Source organism: Pygocentrus nattereri, chromosome 14 (assembly GCF_015220715.1).
Source record: "Pygocentrus nattereri isolate fPygNat1 chromosome 14, fPygNat1.pri, whole genome shotgun sequence".
NCBI lineage: Eukaryota > Metazoa > Chordata > Actinopteri > Characiformes > Serrasalmidae > Pygocentrus > Pygocentrus nattereri.
Window position 1 is genome coordinate 29,480,022 of NC_051224.1, and position 19,784 is coordinate 29,499,805.

At 37.9% G+C, this 19,784-nt stretch overlaps 1 protein-coding gene across 1 annotated transcript in view; it reads left to right on the forward strand.

Annotated features, from left to right (window-relative positions):
* The first annotated feature begins 610 nt into the window (after nucleotides 1-610).
* stx18 (syntaxin 18) overlaps nucleotides 611-19,784 on the forward strand; it is a 41,176-nt gene continuing 22,002 nt past the window's right edge. Inside the window, exon 1 of the mRNA XM_017705373.1 lies at nucleotides 611-802. Coding sequence (XP_017560862.1) covers nucleotides 650-802 — 153 coding nt within the window. The 5' untranslated portion in view covers nucleotides 611-649. The remainder of the gene's footprint in view (nucleotides 803-19,784) is intronic.

A 19,784-nucleotide genomic window follows, 5' to 3' on the forward strand; every position in this document is an offset into this window, starting at 1 on the left:
AATTTTAACTGGGAATTTAACTCAAGATTTAGCTAAAGTAAGTTGTTATTTTTGATATGCTAAGTCAATATTTATTTAAAGAAAAACAAACAAACAACAACAAAAACAAAAACACAAAAAATTTAAACTATCTACCAGATACAGAAAGGAAGAAAAATAACTACCAAGGTATGATGAATGACTGAATGTCTGCTTATTACTGCTTTTATTTTGTAATACTGGTTGTGTCATTATTCAGTGATAAAATGCAAACCCCGAGGCTAAGAGGTTTTTGTGTAGAACTTGTGTGCACATAAGAGAAACATTTACCTCCAGAATTTTTATCTTCAAATGGGTTCATTTGAGCTGTCCACTGTTATTTATTTATTGTATAGTTGCACTTATGATCCTGTTATCCTTACACTCCTTTTTTCAAAATGCAGTTGATACAATCTGATAATTGATATAATGTAATAATAATGCAAATTTATATTTAAAAATATTTGTTATGTAATTATTCCTTTTATGATGGTTATGTGAATAGAGGTTTGATTATTGTGTTTTTAAAAACGAATAACATCTAAAGAAAATAAAAGTCCTGAAGCGCTGCGCTCGTCGCGGGAATGTGACGTAGCCGCTGGTGACGTGTGATTGTTGTCGTGTCGCAGCGATGGCGGTGGATATGACTGTGGTTTTCAGAGCGAGTGTTAAAACTGTAAAAACTCGGAATAAAGCGATGGGAGTGGGATACGACAGCAGCAGGGACGAGTTAATGAGGAGAGACAGACCCAAACACGGCTTCTCCAGCAGAGCTAAGGAAGTGGTGAGTGAGAAAACTGAGCTTAGCGACGAGCTAAAGGCTAAAGAGACTCAACCTGAGAGACGAATTAACATATCATAGCATTACAGTTACAGTATACAACATAACACTGCATTGCAGTTAGAGTATATAACAACACTGCATTGCAGTTAGAGTATATAACATAACAGTGTTACAGTTACAGCATATAACAGCGCAGCATTACAGTTACAGTATATAACATAACACTGCATTACAGTTACAGTATATAACATAACTGCATTACAGTTACAGTATATAACAACACTTCATTGTACAACTATATTAACATATCGCACCTTTACAGATGCATTATATAACATTACACTACATTATGCAACTATATTAAAATAATACAGCATTACAGATACATTACTCAACATTACACTACATTACACACACACACATCTTCTAAGCCGCTTCTTCTTCAGGGTCGCGGGGGGTTCTGGAGCCTATCCCAGCTGTCATTGGACAGAAGGCAAGATACACCCTGGACAGGTTGCCATGGTATTTGCCATGGTACTATTGCCAGGTATTATGTAGGGCCTGTAAATCTGTTGTCTCACATAGAATAGAATTTACAACCATTTGTCACTGTGTTTGCGCACTGTGAATTTAAACCTCTGCATTTAACCCATCCGTGCAGTGAAACACCCACATACATGCACGCTAGTGAACACACGCACTAGGGGGCAGTGAGCACACTTACCCAGAGCAGTGGGCAGCCCTATCCATGGCACCCGGGGAGCAATTGGGGGTTAGGTGCCTTGCTCAAGGTCACGGACTGTCCCCAAGGGGATCGAACCAGAAACCTTCCGGTCACAGAGCTGGTTCCCTAGCCTCCAGCACATGACCCCACATTCAGGCTGTCCTGTGTGTCTGGGAGAAAATGCACTGGAATATTAACGAGTATCACAACATATTAAACATGGTCAGGCTGATATTGTGAGGTAGCCTAGATGTTATTATGTGAGGGTAATCAAGATTAGCACCATAACTTTGTGAACATGAGTGTAATGCAGCTGCTGATGGAGATACAAACTCACACATCTACAATGGAAATATGACCCTGTTTTCTCTGCTCTTCTGCGTTGCTAATCGCTGACACATTCTAACAGTGCCAGCAGCAACCTGTCCAGTGTTGGGTTTAACCCCCTCGCACAGGGAAAATAATTGCTCATCAGTGATGTCATTCATTAACTTGCAATTTCAATTACATTTTGGTAAAAAGCATGAATAGAAAAGAAAGTAAATAAATACAATATATGTACAACCCCAAAAAACATAAATAAAAACAGAATACGATGATTTGCAAATCCTTTTCAACCTATTTTCAATTGAATGCACTACAAAGTCAAGGTATTTATGTTCAAACGGATAAACTTAAGCAAAGTTCAAAAGCCAGCATCTCTGATGGTATGGGGGTGTGTTAGTGCCCATGGCATGGGTAACTTGCACATCTGTGAAGCCACCATTACTGCTGAAAGGTACAGACAGGTTTTGGAGCAACAAATGCTGCCATCCAAGTAGTGTCTTTTTCAGGGACGTCCCTGCTTATTTCAGCAAGACAATGCTAAGCCACATTCAGCACATGTTACAACAGCGTGGCTTCGTAGTAAAAGAGTGTGGGTACTAGACTGGCCTGCCTGCAGTCCAGACCTGTCTCCTATTGAAAACCTGTGGCGCATTATAAAGTGCAAAATACGACAACAGAGACTCCGGACTGTTGAGCAACTGAAGTTGTACATCAAGCAAGAATGGGAAAGAATTCCACCTACAAAGCTTCAACAATTAATGTCCTCAGTTCCCAAACGCTTATTGAGTGTTATTAAAAGGAAAGGTGATGTAACACAGTGGTAAACATGCCCCTGTCCCAACTTCTTTGGAGCGTGTTGCAGGCATCAAATTCAAAATGAGTGAATATTTGCAAAAACAATAAAGTTTATCCATTTGAAAATTAAATATCTTGTCTTTGTAGTGTGTTCAATTGAATATAGGTTGAAAAGGATTTGCAAATCATCGTATTCTGTTTTTATTTCTGTTTTACACAACGTCCCAACTTCATTGGAATTGGGGTTGTAATTTATACAAAAATAATAATAATAATAATAATAATAATAGGGGCGGCACGGTGGCGTGGTGGGTAGCGCCTCACAGCAAGGAGGGCCTGGGTTCGATTCCACGGCCAGGTGACCGGGGTCCTCTCTGTGTGGAGTTTGCATGTTCTCCCTGTGTCTGCGTGGGTTTCCTCCGGTTTCCTCCCAAAAGTCCAAAGACATGCAGTCAGGCCAATTGGACATGTTAAATTGCCCCTGGGTGTGAGTGTGTGAGTGACTGTCTGTGTCTGTCTGTCTGCCCTGCGATGGACTGGCGACCTGTCCAGGGTGTATCCTGCCTTTCACCCGAAGACTGCTGGGATAGGCTCCAGCACCCCCCCGCGACTCTGACGGAGAAGCGGCTTAGAAAATGGATGGATGGATGGATGGATAATAATAAATAACTAAGAATTACAGTTGCATTAGTAAAACATGTGCTTAAAGAATTCAGAGAGCAGGGCCCGTATTACAGAAATGTCTTAACTCTGAAATATTATCTGTTTAATCATCAAGATAACTTCAGTTAGGAATGTATTTAGGACAGAAGTTATTACAGGGCAATAGTTCTAAAACTCATAATCTTATCCTAATTCCAGACAAAAAAAAAAAACAATAAAAAACAGATGCATTCCAACTAGACACAATTTCCTAAAGTCTGTCCTAACTTTACGACAACCCCTTTCTAATGTCGGTTTCAATCGTTTTGCAGTGCAGTATTATTTACAGAGTGACGATACAATTGTGCAAACACAATTTCCACCTTCCCGTCTTATTACCTTTGAGTGTTAATGTTGATGAAAGCTCATCATATGAAACATTACAGTGATGGTGGTGAATAATGAGGAGACACAGCCTAATGTGTTGCTGTTTAAACGTTAGCACAGTTGGCTAACTGAAACTGGAGAGCATTGGCGCTCTGATAACCAGCACGCTCTTAGTATTCTTAGCTTTATTGCGCTTTAGCTTTGTTTGACTGTTTTTACATCAATAACAGTAGCTAACATTAGCTGACTGGCTAACTAACTTTATTATTTTGAATGCATATTTATGTTTCAGCTGTGCGTGTATGAGTTTTCAGCTGTGCTAGATAACAGACATGAGGGTTGATTGATGACTTCAATTGAGTAATGTAAAATTTCCTAATTTAAAGTAAGATGCTGTAAGATTCCCAAGCTAAAAAAAAAAAAAAAAAAAAGATTCCCAAGCTAAGGTAAGATTTGCTTCTGTAATTTGTGAAAAATCTTGACCTGTCAAATCTTCACTTAAGACAAATAGGTGGGAAGTTTCTGTAACATGGCCCCAGGTTCTCAGGAAGGGGAAAAACCTAAAATTACATGAAGAAGAAGTATTTAAGTATTTCTGTTATTGTTACTGTTATTTATATGGCACTTTGAAGAACATCACTAAAGCAGAAGCAGAAATATTTGCATAGACACTACTAATGGTACTACTACTAACATAAAAAACAACAACAATAATAATAATAATAATAAAGGTAAGTGATAAATTAGTCTTTTACTCTCACCAGGAAATGCTACCACATTTAACCATAATTAGAAAGAAACCTATGAATGGGGTTGGAGTTAGGGTTTATTGGTATTCATAGGTATAACTTATTAGGCCAGTTTCTCAGACCCAGATTAATCCTAAACCTATACGAAAAAGAATATCCAGTGGTAATTCCCTGCTGACACGGTTCAAGTTTAGGCTTATTCCATGTCCAGGATAGAGAGTTGTCCCTTGCGATACTTATGACTCCATAAATCCCTCAGAAGCACTCTCCCTTCTTTCTGTCCGAAAGCCGATCCCACCACCAACCTTTGATTAAAGGTGGGGGATGAAAACGGGGCAATATTGAGTTAGGTGCTCAGTAACGGGCTCTAATGGCCACCAGATGCTAGAGAGAGAGAGAGGCTCTTCATATCCATGTTTTTGGCACAACATTAGGTGCTGAAGGCCAAGAGGAGTGTAGTGGGTTTTCTGCCCACCTATTTTTTTTACCCATTTTGAAAATGTGCATTAAATAAACTGTAATGAAAAGCCAGAAATAAACAAGCAATAATAAAAGTTAAAAAAAACGGTAATACTCTTGGGTGAGGTGAAAAAGCTGGTTTATTGTTGAAAGAGTGCACGAAAACAGTGAGGAAACTTTTTTGCATAAGCAGTTCCTATCAGAACTGCCTGCCCCGGTGGAGTTTCCAGGGGTCCAGTGGGACAATGACTTCAGCCCTCATTAAGTTCAACCTAAAATAAAAATACACATTATTACTTGATTAGTTAGTTGATGTCTTTGGTCATATTAAGTATAATCCACTGTTTTGTATAAATCAAAAGGACCATGCAACATGATATCTCCCTACATGTGAATATTTAATAAGCTTTTTATTGTTTTATTACTGCTTACATTTTTCAGCTGCCATTGGCATTATTTACAGTGGCTATATCAGGCACAGATCTGTCGCTGCACTAGTACTTGTAAACATGCTGGAAAAGAGAAAAACGAAAAGGGCTAAATGAGTAGGTGTGAAATACTGTCTGTTAACAAAGAGATAAACATGTTCAAACAGCTGCTACAGTTAGCTTGCTAGTTAATCCAGTTCTGGTTACGGAATCACTAGCTTTGACAAACCTTTGTTTCTTGTCATCCCTCAGTTAGCAGACAAAATGAAAAACTTCAACTTTGCATAAAGTTAGTTATGCAAAGTTGAGCACACTTGCTCGGAGCGGTAGGCAGCCCTATCCACAGCACCCTGGGAGTAGTAGGGGGTTAGGTGCCTTTTTCGAAGGCACCTCAGTCACATCTTGTCGGCTCAGGGGATTGAACCGACGAACTTCTGGTCGCAAGACCGGTTCCCTAACCTCCAGCCCATGACCGCCTCCCTCCCTAACCTCCTGCCCACGACTCCATCAAGTTAAGATGCTTGCAGCTGTAGCAGCTGAGTTTCGGATGTGTTGACGCTTTATGGTATACAATTCATGTGCAAGTTAGCCAGCCTAAGATCTGGTTTAAGTGCCAGTGAAAGTCCATTTGAACAGGTATCTCTATTGTGGCTGCTAAATAAAAACTTTCACAGTTCTCATTTTAAGACTGTAGTAGAGTAGAAGCAAAATTATCTGCCAGTACAGTGAGATCATCTTGAACAGAGTAACAGATAAGTAAGCAAACAGCATAATCCCATTACATTTTGAGTAAAATAATTAGTAACTCGTAATAGATTACTGTTTCTTGAGTAATTGGCCCAACACTGGAACCATTGTAGCTAGCCTTAAGTTTGGTCTGCTTAGCCAGTAAAGCACTGTTAGCTGGAAGTGAAGTGAAAAACGTTTGGTTTCCTCACTCTTTTTGAGTTCTCTGCTTCATTATGATGACTTTATTTGATTTTTCCTCTCAGTACCCAGAAAATCATACAGAAGAACCTGCTCTCCATACTGTTGATTATTGCTTAATTGCCTTGTTAGTACCAGCCTGTCTTTATGTTTAGTTGTGTCTTCACGTAACAACATGGAATAGTTCATTAGAACCATGGAGTGGGGCTGCATTAGGTGAGCAGCTGCCTCGTGCCCCATGAGCCAATGGCTGCATTAAAAATGACAAAGTAGAAAACATTTTCTCTGTACATGCTCATGCTAAATAACCTGTATACATATATACATTTTAAAACTAGCTGTTATTTGCAACTACAGCAATTCTTTGGGGTAGAGCTACATTGCAAATACTAAAAATAGTGGTTTCTCTCTCCTCTCTCTGTCTCACTCTCTCACTTTTCTGCATCTTTACTTTCTTCCTCTCACTCCATCTCTCTTTCTCCTTCTCTGTCTTCCTCTTTCTGCTTTCTTTTTCTGTCTCTTGTTATCTCTCTCTTTCCCTGTCATTTTCTCTTTTTCCTTCTCTCTCTCTCTGATCTGTTTTTCACTGTGGGCTCCGTCTCAGTAGTAAGTGCTTGAGGGTGTTTTAAATTGTTAAACGGTGGAGCGCTTTGGTTCGGGGGTCTAGCAGCATGAAACCCAAATCAGTGGTTTGACATTGGCGGTGTTTTCTTTGAATGCCTCCAACCGGCAGCCAGCCCAGTGCGATACGCTAAAAATACTCCAGGAAAGAGCAAAAGGCTTGCAAGGGCCGTCTGTTACGCTGAATTTGAAAAGTAAACGATACCGTTGTATTTTCTTTGGCCGCACTAAGTGTAATTTCTTGCGCGAGGGTGAGACTGCAGTTTGCCTTTTTCCAGCCTGTCGCAACCAGAGAGACTCCGATTAAATCAGGGTTCACCACTGCCTTTGATTTCTACCTTTAACATGAAGGAAATGTGGATTGGGTAGGTTGAAATCTGCAAGGCTAGGGCAGTAAAGCACGGCATGTAGACAGCAGTGCAGAGCTCATATTATGTGGACAACTGGACTTTAAATTTAGTTTGACATGATAAACACCTTGCCTGTACGACATAGTTTTAGAGCTAGGACAGTAAACATCCTCTAAAATCTATAGAACAGTACAATTTCTTACGTTATTTAAATCTACGCCTGGGCAGTAGGCCTATGTAATTGAACAGGTAAATTGAAAGTGATGAATAAAAGGTGATAACACAGACTCACGAATCTGCAGCAGAAGAAGTTCAGGAATCCATTAGTTTTCAAGAACGTGTGTTATGATTAGATTTTTTTTACTAGATAATATTGTGGGTTATTATTTTTATTATTTATTTTTATCTCCCAGGCCTGGTTGAAAACCATAGGAGTTTTACAGTGGCATATTCACTATCTGGGACAGTGTTTATTAGCACCAGAGCTGTACAGCCTTGTGACAGTGAGAGTAGGTTTTGCAGAAAAAAGCAAGATAACATTTTACATAACAAATATTACTGTCTTTTATGCTGTCTTTAGATGATTACTTAATCGCTGTTGTTGTTTTTCTCATTAAATCCATTTCTTTGATAAAAAAAGCTTGATGTCAAAGTTCAGTGCATTACATTTGTAAAAATTGTCTCTCAATTCTTAAACTAATAAAGTGCAAAATTACTGCTTCTGATATCCTTTACCCTATGTGACAGTACTGGAGTTTAGATAACCTTTGGGAACACACATTGCATCATTTTTTCCATTGGAAGGATTCCATCAATTTCATGGCCATCATCAATTACCAATGAATCATCCTAGCCCTACATTCTATTGCCATATATTGGGTAAACTGATTAGTATTGACATATTTTATTACTTGATTTATCATATTTGAAGTCTGTTTTTAGATCAATAGGATGGAAAAATGACTTCTTATTCAACAAAATGGTGCTGAGATACCTTGTTCCCCTTTGTCTTGAGATTGTCTCAGAGGTGGGTGGATAGCGTAGTGGATAACAGGATTTTTCACCCAGGGAGGAATATCATTAACAGTAAGTTAGAGTGCTTGGGCCAGATTTGCATTTGTTGATATGATTTCTGACATTGAATGACATTCTGCTAACTATAAACATGGATAAAAGTAGCATGCATAACTGCAGTAGCAGCCATGTTGAAGCTGGACTTTTGTCTGTACTTTTATAGAATTTTGAAGATATTATTTGAAGACAATATGTCATACAGTGTCAGAAACCACTACTGAAGAGACTACTGAAGACCTTGAGGCAAGTGTGTGAAGTTTTAGACATGCAGTTTGCATGATGTGAACTTAGTAGCTGTAGTTTTCTAGTGCATTTTAACTACATGAGTTCCACTGTAAAAATAAAGAAGCAAATTTAGAGCAAGAAACACATCTGATTGGGCTTTGCGGACAATTTTGTACATTTGGCTTTCACAAAAGAGGTGCTTTAATTATACTTTGCTGAAAATTTTACACAAAACAGATGTAAAGCCACTGGGTCCGAAAAAGCAAACACTGCCATGAGTGGCTTTGCCAAACATAGTCACCTGAGGGTGCTTCCAGCAAAGAGAGAAAGAGAGGGTGAGAGAGAAATGAAGGAGTCCATGGAAAACGTCTTTAGTCAGCAGTCTGTCTGAATGAAGAAATGAAAGACAGAAGCATAAACAGGAGTACAGACTCCGTCCGTCTCTGCTCCATTAGCCGCAAATTTCAGAAATCGAAGCTGCAGCTTGGGGCTGCGCTTCTTCTTAGCTCTCGCTCTTGCTCAGACCAGGGCGAGGGAGGAAATGAAGGAATGTTTTTGAGTTTCTTTTTGCTGTGTTTGACAAACTGTTTCTAAAACCCACCAATAGTCATATGACAGATCACACTGTCTCTGTCTACATTACCAATCAGAAGTTTAGACTAGGGCCTGACTTATATAGTAATATGCCAGTATTGCTTGATAGCAGTATAGGTTTGGGCTGGTAAACGTGAACACAAAACATACGGCCCTGTTTATTGCATTCAGTTATAGCAAGTGAAGGTTAGTAGCACACTAAAGGTTTTCTATAAGGGGGCAATATTAGTACTAAATGTTAGTACTCAAATAGTGTGCAAGACTGAAGAAAATGAGACCGACATGAACCCACATCAGCAGGATCTCATGAAAGCATGTTTTAGTTAGTTTTAGTTTCATTTTGTAGGGGGTGTACTCAGAATTTAATACAGCATGATACAATCGTGTACATTTTTCAGTACAGCGAAAATATGCACTAAGGACGTAACTATATAAATATATTCAGGTTCAATTTTGACGCCAAGATTCAGTTGTATTTTTGATATTTTCTGTGTTGAGTTGTTTCCCCCCAAATCACCCAAAACTCACCCATAGAATAAGAACAATATGTTAGAACACAAAAATGAAATTAATGAAGAAAAATAAGTTAGAAAAAGACCTAATTAGAAGAATTTTAGGAAGCTCTGTCCCGTTGCTACAATATTAATAATGTTAAAGACAACAAAATTGACAATCCTATTTGATCATTTACAGTTGATAAGTAACAGTTAGATCAGTATGTTTTGTTCTGGACCAGACCAAATTATATTGGCTTATATTATTTGTAAATCACAATAACTATTGAATTAATAAACCGAGTTGACACATTGAAGTTTTCTATTTTGCGGTCACTTGTTTTTTGGTGAACCTTAATAAAATGAAGGGGAATCATTAAGACAAATGTAACTTAATTTTAAAATATAAATATTTAAAAAATATTTTTAGTCTTGGACTTACTTCCCTTTTATACTGGTGTCTCAGTTTATCCACTCTCACTCCAGTCTGTTACACACACTCTCGTATTCTCTGATCTCACAGTTCTCACGCTCAAGCTTGCAAAACCCAAATGTAATATCAGAATGCGCAAGAGCTGTTTTGTTTGTTTGTTCTAAAAGGAATTTGCAAAGAGTGCTGAGAGTAAAGGCCTTTGTCTTTCTTTCTTGACCACCGACCACCCCCCCCATGTTAAATTCTGCAAATATAATGCAGAATTACTGTTTATTTCTATATTATATATAGTTTATATATCATTAAATATACAGTTTATTTGCTGAAGTGTTTTAAATGTGTGTTATTTTTATGTAAATCAACAAAATATGTAATCTAATTGGGGTCATCCAGACTTTTGCATACGCCTACACTATAAATGTGCATTAGAGGTCTGCTACCTGGCTCTGGCCTGACAGGGCCCAATAAAATGTTGAGTTTCAGGACATGTTTGGGAAAGGTTTTTTTTCATGCAACAATGGGTTTGTTTTCTGATGAATGATTTGAAGAAATATGGGCTACCTAAATTTTATGCTCTCTCTCTCTCTCTCTCTCTCTCTCTCTCTCTCTCTTCCGTAACGTTAAAGTCTATAGCTGTGTTGGCATACACTATATTTCCAAATGTATTTGCTCATCTGCCTTCACACGCATATAAACTTGAGTGACATCCCATTCTTAATCCATAGGATTTAATATGATATTTACCCACCCTTTGCAGCTATAACAGCTTCAACTCTTCTGTGAAAGCTTTCCACAAGGTTTAGGAGTGTGTTTATGGCAATTTTTGACCAATCTTCCAGAAGCGCATTTGTGAAGTCAGACACTGATGTTGGACGAGAAGGCCTATCTCGCAGTCTCTGCTCTAATTCATCCCAAAGATGTTCTGTCTGGTTTAGGTCAAGACTGCATGCCAGTCAAGTTCTTCTTCACTAAACTCACTCATTCATGTCTTTATGGACCTTGCTTTGTGCACTGGTGCACAGTTATGTTGAAAGAGGAAGGGGCCGTCCCCAAACTATTCCCACAAAGTTGGGAGCATGAAATTGTCCAAAATCTCTTGGTCTGCTGAAGCATTAAGAGTTTCTGTCACTGGAACTAAGGGCCCAAGCCCAACTAATGACAAACAACCCCACATCATAGCTCCACCTCCATCAAACTTTACACTTGGCACATTGCAGTCAGATGAGTACCGTTCTCCTGGCAACCGCAAAGACAAGACTCATCCATCAGATTGCCAGATGGAGAGGCGTGATTTGTCACTCCAGAGAACATGTCTTCACTGCTCTAGAGTGTAGTGCTTTCGATACTTTGCATTGCGCTTGCTGATGTAAGGCTTGAATGGAGCTGCCTGGTCATGGAAACCCATTCCATGAAGCTCTCTACGCTGTTGTTGAGCTAATCTGAAGGCCACATGAAGTTTGGAGGTCTGTAGTAATTGACTCTACAGAAAGTTGGCAACCTCTGTGCAATATGCACCTCAGCATCCGCTTACACTGCTCTGTCATGAGTTGCTGTTGTTCCCAAATGCTTCCACTTTATTGTGTTATAATACCACTGACAGTTGACTGTAGAATGTTTAGTAGTGAGGAAATTTCATGACAGGACTTGTTGCACAGTTGGCATCCTATTATGGTACCATACTGGACTTCATTGAGCTCCTGAGAGTGACCCATTCTTTCACAAATGTTTGTAGAACCAGTCTGCATGCCTAGGTGCTTGGTTTTATACACCTGTGGCCAAGGAAGTGATTGGAACACCTGAATTCAATGATTTGGATGGGTGAGTGAATACTTTTGGCAATATAGTGTAGCTCTGATGTCTGAACCGTGGGTAAACGTGCCTCCTGAATGCAAACTTGGTTGAAGTTTAACAGTACACCACTCTGTCACACCATGGATAATTAGAGAGATGTATTAAGTGTATTAAGCTCTGTGGACTACCAGTTGATCAGAGAAAGTGTATGCTCTTGTTTTTCATGTATATGGTAAAGCAATTACACAAAAATGTGCTTATAATAACTGCTGTTAGTGTATTACATACACTCTTAAATTATGATTCTTCAAAGCTTCTTTAGTAAAGAAAATGGTTCTATATAGAGTCTAAAGAAGTCATTCAAGATGCGAAGGACCCTTTAATCATGGAAAGCGTTCTTAGAATGTTTATGGTTCCGTATTTTCACCAAAGAACCCTTGAAGAACCATACTTTTTAAGTGTGTATATGTGAACTACCAGTTTGTCCCAACATTATCTATCAGCCAACTAACCAAAGCCCTTGGTAAAGAGGAGCCCTGTGAAACAGTGACTGGGATAATGCATCTCTGTTAGTATGTGTGGATGGGTTTGTGTCAGGTTTGGATTTCAAATTTAGCAGTACCAGTTGGGCCTATGTGGGCTGGGGCTCAAAGGTTTGGGTACAGGTCAATTTCAAATCCATGTGGACTTCTATCGATTTTTATTTAATCCAACTTACTTGTTGAGCGTAATGTGCTCTCTCATTTCTTTTTTAACCTGTGAACTGTCTCCTATATTTGTGTCTCAGTGTTGGCTAACTTTGTTCCTAATCACTGGAGTCTGTGTGTGTGTGTGTGTGTGTGTGTGTGTATATATATATATATATATATATATATATATATATATATATATATATATATATATATATATATATATATATATATAAGAGAAAAAAGGTTGAAAATTTGGGTGTTGAAATCTGTTGGTTTTAAGATTAAGGTTGCAAAAGTGTCAATATCTAACACATAACAAATCATTTAAGTGATAAAAATGACCAGTATCAAGTCAAAACACTAATGAGGTGAGCCAATGAGCGTTGGTGAGCCGGTGGGTCAAACCTGCATGACCACTTGCAGAAGAAGCAAATAACCTTGATTATCTTGTAACAACAGTTCATGTTAGGTTTGGGACTGCAAGTGAACAGTGGCTTCTTGAAGTCGATGTATTGAAGCTGGAGAAATGGGCGGGTGTGAAGACCTGAGCGACTTTAACAAGGATCAAATCCTTATGGCCAGATGAGTGGTTCAGAGCATCTCCGAAACAGCAAAGCTGTTCCTGGTTAGCTTAGTGCCTATTGACAGTGGTCCAAGGAGTGGCAGGAATGCTAAACTATCAGGTTCAAAATGATAGAAAGGTCACTGCACAAGTGACAGGAATTTTTAATGATGGTTACAGAAGGAATGTGTAACAGCACACAGTGCATTTCACCCTGCTATGTATGGGGCTGCATAGCTACAGACCAGCCAGAATTCTAAGGCATTGTTGTACTGGGACGTCCTGGGTCTGGGCATTCTTGTGGACGTTAGTTTGACACGTGCCACCTACCTAAACAACATTATGGACTAGGTACACTCTTTCATGGAATTCCCTGATGGCAGTGGCCTCTTTCAGCAGGATAATGCACCATGTCACAATGCACATATTGTTCAGGAATGGATAGAGGAACATGACGAAGAGTGCAGAGTGTTTCCTTGGCCTCCAAATTTCCCAGATCTCAATCCGATTGAGCATCTGTGAGATTTGCTGGAAAAAGAGGTCAGATCTGCAGTGCCACCGCCTTGCAGCTTGCAGGTCTTAAAGGATCTGTCTTGATGCCAGATACCACAGGTCACCTACAGAGTCCATGCCTTGTCAGGACAGAGCAGTTTTGGCTGAACATGGAGGGCAAGCAATATATTATAATATATTATAATAATATATTATTATATTATAATATATATTTATTCATAATGTTTGGCTTATCAGTGTATTCATACCTATATGTCATAAGCATATTCCGTGCCTTAACACACCTGGTGCAGCTTATTGACTGATTATCAGCAATTCATGAGTGATCTCAGGTTTGTTCGGGTTGAAAGTACTTCAAACTGTGTTGGGCAGTGGGTTCTCATAGGCTGGGTTAAGAAACATTGCATTAACCTTAACCTCAGTAACCAGTAAGAAATTGTTTTATTCCTTCTTTTTTTATGAAACATGCAGCTTTGATTAGAATCATTTTACAAGCCTAAGGACTTTTTGTTGGTTTTGACATTGTAAGCAAGTCCTTTTTCCCTGGTTTTCAGGACATTCTGTCCAGAAAATGTACGAAAACAAACACACACATAAATAGAGCATTCCCCAAGAACAAAGGGTGCTGAGCTCTTCATGTCTGTGGGAAGAGTGTCACTATGAATTTAAAATTTGCTTTGAAGAACAGAACAGCTTTTTCTGGCTTTTTACAAATAAACATTGTTCACTCCATTCTGTAGGTGCAACCTCACCACATCACAGACTTTTCAGCTTTTCACTCGAATTTGTGAACAAGGATTGAATCCATGAATAGAATAATATGTTAGGAGTTTATTTTCCTTCCCATGCTTTACCCATCACTGCCTTTATATGATAATTTGTCAATCATAAGAGGACAAACACCCGCTAGTTTTTTGGTTTTATAAAGAGTGAGTACATCAGTTTTTTCAGCATTTGCCTTTATTACAGAATCTGTTCTTTTTGAGGACTCCAGCTTGTAGTTTTCAAAGAAATTGCCGGGTATATTTTCCCAAACTTTCAGAATTCAGTCTTAGACATTTGGTTGCATTTTATGCTTCTTATGATTTAAAGAAACCCAGTACTCATTCAGTGATGTTGAGGTCTGGACTCTGGGGTGGTAAGCCCATTGTTCTGACAACACCACCAGCTTCTTTGATTTGCAGGTTTTCGTGTTTTTTTTTTTTGTCTGTTTTCTTTCTCTGAGTAACAGCTTATTGACAGCTACACTCCCTTTCAAACCCATAGTGTTGAGTTGCCATCTCACAGTTGAAGGATGGACTGAAACATCTGTGGATTTCAGATCAGAAGCAAGAGTGAAGCCTGGTTTTCACTTCTCTCTCAAAGATGAAAGCTTTAAGTGCTGTTTATCTGATGGTGACAGTTGTGGTGGTCAACCAGATTTTACATGGTTGTTAAGAATCCCAGGTTTTCTATATTTTTAAATAATGGTTTGAATCTTCTGAAGTATCTTGCTTAGCCAATTTAGATGCATATAAAGTAAGTAATCTGTAAGGCAGCTGAGGTGTTTGTGAGTGGTTTCTGATATGAATGTTAGTGTTTCTGTGAATGGGAATATAACTTTTGGGAACAACTTTTCTTGGGATACCACAGCTGTAACACTGACTGTCTGACACAAAATAAAGGCTTCATAAATTAAATATTGATAGATTTGATATCAAACAGTGTATGCCTTATAAACCATTGTACCAAATTGGTTTAATGTTGAAAATTCATTTCAGACTTCAACTATTTAGACTTTGGACTAAAATTATTTTGCTTAGAATAATCCTCTACCTTAATGTTTATTTTATTTAAATAAATCTATAATAACACTACAGAAATTATTTATCAAATGATTGGCCTAACACAGTACATGATTAGCCAGTACATGATTAGCAAACACAGCTTTGAAAATTTTTACACATATAAAATCATAATATTTTTCATTAAAATACGAAAAAATGACTTAAGTGCAGAAAAATGTGTGTCAGTAGTGACAATTCTTAAAGTTACACACTGATTTTCAGACTTTGGGATATATTTACTTCAAAACAATGTGATCTAACTGTTCACTATGTAGCCTTGAGGGTCAGGGATTGTCAGTCTCATTTTCTGCCCTAAAATGCAGGGTGTGGCTAAAATAAAGCTTTGCCTATACATTAAAACTGTTTCGATAGTGACATGAAAAACTTGGAACAGCATTTTTTGAGTTCAAAATTGCAAACAAAGCAAATAATTTAGAGGTTAGTGTCAGACACCTACCAAATAAATTAAATAGACCGTAACTTAATCCTTGTAGGTTTCCTCAGTCTACATTTTTTTTTCTTCACAGTTTGAACTAATTCGATATAATGGTCCATATACATGTATGTACATACACACACACACACACACACACACACACACACATATATATATATATATATATATATATATATATATATATATATATATATATATATATATGTAAGTACATGTATATGGACCATTATATCGAATTAGTTCAAACCTATTATATTTGGAAATGCATTTACTTTTTTAGTTTAAACAAATAAAACAAGCAGCTTTTCTGTGGGACACGTGTGTTCATTAGCGATTGTGTGGAGGCACAGCTGAATGAGTTTAACCTCCTTGATATGGCTCAGTGCAGAGCGTTATGCTTATAAACTCGCGCACACTTTCTGAGCTACTGAATCCACACACACACACACACACACCCACACTTACACTTATGAGCTCCTGAATGTACCCTCTCCCTCACACACTCCCGTTCCCAGAAATCCAGTGCCGTCTTAGGGACCCAACCCCAAGATATATGGCTGTTTACACACTGTAAACAAACTAGCCTATAGTGTACTGCTTTACTATAAATGTATATACTGTAGCAGTGTACTACAAGCCAATATAAGACTATCAAAATGACATTTAGTTATTTTACAGCTGTGAGACTGAAATGACTAGGGATCTACATGAGTACTTGCGCACTCAGTTAACTGCTCAAGTTGCCAACCCTAAAATGCTTAAAACCGGTAATTAGTATTTATTTATAGGTATTAGTTACAGCTAATTGTGTAACTAAAATACAGTGTTTTTTTCTTATATTCACAAGTAAATATGATATGTTGCAGTGCCATTAAGAAACTTACAAGAAGGCAGAAAGTGTGCGCCTGTGACTAACTAGGCTAGCTACTCTAGTTGATGTTATCTAGGTCCAGAACCAATGAAAATGCATTTCTCTGATAGGTAACATGTTGGCACATCATACATTGAGGTGAAAATATCTTGTGTAGAAGGCAGCAAGTCCTCTGCAGCATCCAGTGTGACGCTGGTTGACTCTTTTAGCCCAAGAGGCAGCCTCCGATACTCATCCAACAGGAAAAGCTACGATGTCCCTTGGCTGTTTGTGTAAAACATGTTTTCAAGTGCATTTCTCTCCAGCCAGTGCTGCCACCTAAAAAGATAAACCTGCAGTTACTAGCTATATTAGTTAATCAGTCACTAGCTAGCAATATATCTGTTTCATCAAAGACTGTAGAGTGCAATATCAGTTTATCATGGACAACTTTTTTGAAGTTAGAATTTGATGTAGTTTGTAAACATTGCTAAAGTTTCAAAACATCCCATTCACTGGCAGTCAATATATGGAAACATTTCGAATTCTGATGCCATATATCCGCCTATTCAGCCTACAGCAGATTAGCCGCACCCATTTACACTTAAGTTAAAAGGAGAATTTCAGCCCAGTTTGCTTTTTAAATGAGTACAAAGTAGCCAATCAGAAGTGAGCTCTTCTACATATATCCTAGCTAGAGTAATGAAAGTAGCCAGTTTAGTTCTAAAGAATAAGAAAAGGTTGGAAAATGATCATGTAAAAATTAACTGCTTTTGGCATGTGACTGCTCATCCGCTAGATGCTGACGTCTTTCGGTCATTGCATTCGAAAGCAGTTCAAGTTCAGTTTCATGTGAATTGTGTTCACTTTGCCTTCCCTTTTTGTTTCTGTTGAGTCCTTCCCCTTCTTTTTTTTCCACGTTTGATGTTTTTGGAGAATAACAGATGATTTAGATTTTGAGAACAAACTGCTAAATTGAATTTGCCACAGGCCTCCTTGTGCTAATGCAGCAGCCGTTTAGCCAGGCGGGAGAGAGAGAGAGCGTTTACCAGCGAACTCAGGCCAGGTAAATCCAGACCAAATCACTACCTGATGTTCACAGAGGAGCTCTGCTGCGTGCATGCACATGCATTTTAATGGGCTTGTGTTTCTCTTCAAAAGTCTGAACAAAAAGAAAGCACAGGCACTGTTAAGAAATTATTTGACTTTTTGTCTGGCACTGTCAGCATTGTTAACCAGTTTGCTTCTGAGCTAGATCCTAAAACTAAGAAGGTAAATTTGGTCTGAATTCCAAGGTCAACTGCTGCGTTTAACATTTTATTCAATCCAGCACACAGTCTAGTAGCGTTATTGTCTCTTTTGGTAATTTGTCTTGTTTATTTAGTACAAAAAGTACTAAATACATAAATAAATAAATAACAAATTACTAACAAAATAGAACAAATTAAGAGTTAAATGTTGAGTGTCTTACTAGTGAGGTTTGTTACTGGACAAATAAGCAGTATAATAGACTATATATAAATGATACACTATCAGTCAAAGGTTTGGAATCATGGCATATTAATGACTGTTATTCAATGATAACCTAAACATTGTGAAATAAAATGTTATAAACTAGACAAACCATAAAATGGCTTATTTATGAATTAAAGTATTTTGCAAACAACAATTAGTTACAACATATGAATATACAACATAGAATACAGTAAATGAGAAATAATAATTGTAATTTTCTGTTTATAGTAATTTCTCATCAAAAGCTGTTTGGTGAGATAAATTTGTTAGGTAATGGGAAGTATATATTTTCAAATATATAATATTAGTGTAAACATTATTATTATAATAATAATATACAACATACAATTTAGCCCTTGCAAGAAAAACAAAAAACAGAATAGGTGGCATTTATGTAAAAATCATGTGAGCATGGTATGACATTGTCTTGCATTTAAAATAAAGGGGTCACTACAATATAAATCTAAATAATCTTATATAACATCATATTCGTATTATTTTTTAATTAGTAAATGTATTGTGAAGTATTTTGTTAATTTATTATAGTTTATTATTGTGTATTGTTTTTATGAAACACATTGTCCCAACAATGTATATCATGAGAGACAAAACATAAAAAAACAAAAAAAATGTATTCAAATTCAATGTTTAGAGCTTTTTGGAATAAAACATCATGTATAATTCTTCATTGTTTCAGCTGATGTAATAATATATCATTATGTAGTATTTATTGTAATATAAAAAATTTTTTACAATTGAAGTTACATTGATTTTCTGTCTTTGGTTAATTCTGTTTTGTTTTTAATTTGATTCTGTTTCCTTTGAGGACTGTATAAAATTGAGTAAAAGAAAAAGCTGCCATGAATTCTAACATCTTTAGAAGTTAATGAAAAGTAAATAAAAGTCTCTGTTGGAGAAGCGTGTGCTCCTAACAGAACATTTTCCCCACCACTGAAACTGAACCCACCCTGGGGGGAAAAATACCCAAAATTACTCTAACCCTGTCACTAGCGATCTCTATCAGCTTTCTACGCTTACCTGCTTCAACTGCGAATACAGGGGTGCTGGATGAGACTCCTCAGCGGCGCTCATAATAATAAGGCTAATAATGATGATGAGGATGATGATGTGTGTGTAACCTTCTCTCTCTACCTGTCAGACAAGACCTGTGTGCTTTAGTGCTTTTGTTCCAGGAGAGAGTTGGAACATGTAAAGATACAATCTGTGTGTGCGTGTGTGTGTGCGTGCATGTGTGTGTGTGTGAGAACGAGAGGTAAAGTGGGGGTCTCTGATGATGAGATTAAACGCAGCCAGGCAGACTGTCTCCTATAGCCCCCCAACACACACACACACTGAGGCCAGGCCTACCTCATTGTTTAGTATTACTTGCTCTTTAGGGTCTTAAATTACCAGAGCAATTGATCCTTCTGACCTCACGCAAAGCCTCTGCGGACGCCATGGGAATCGGAGCCTGTATGTACACACACATGGGAGAAAAACATGCATGAACATACACACACACACACACACACACACACACACACACA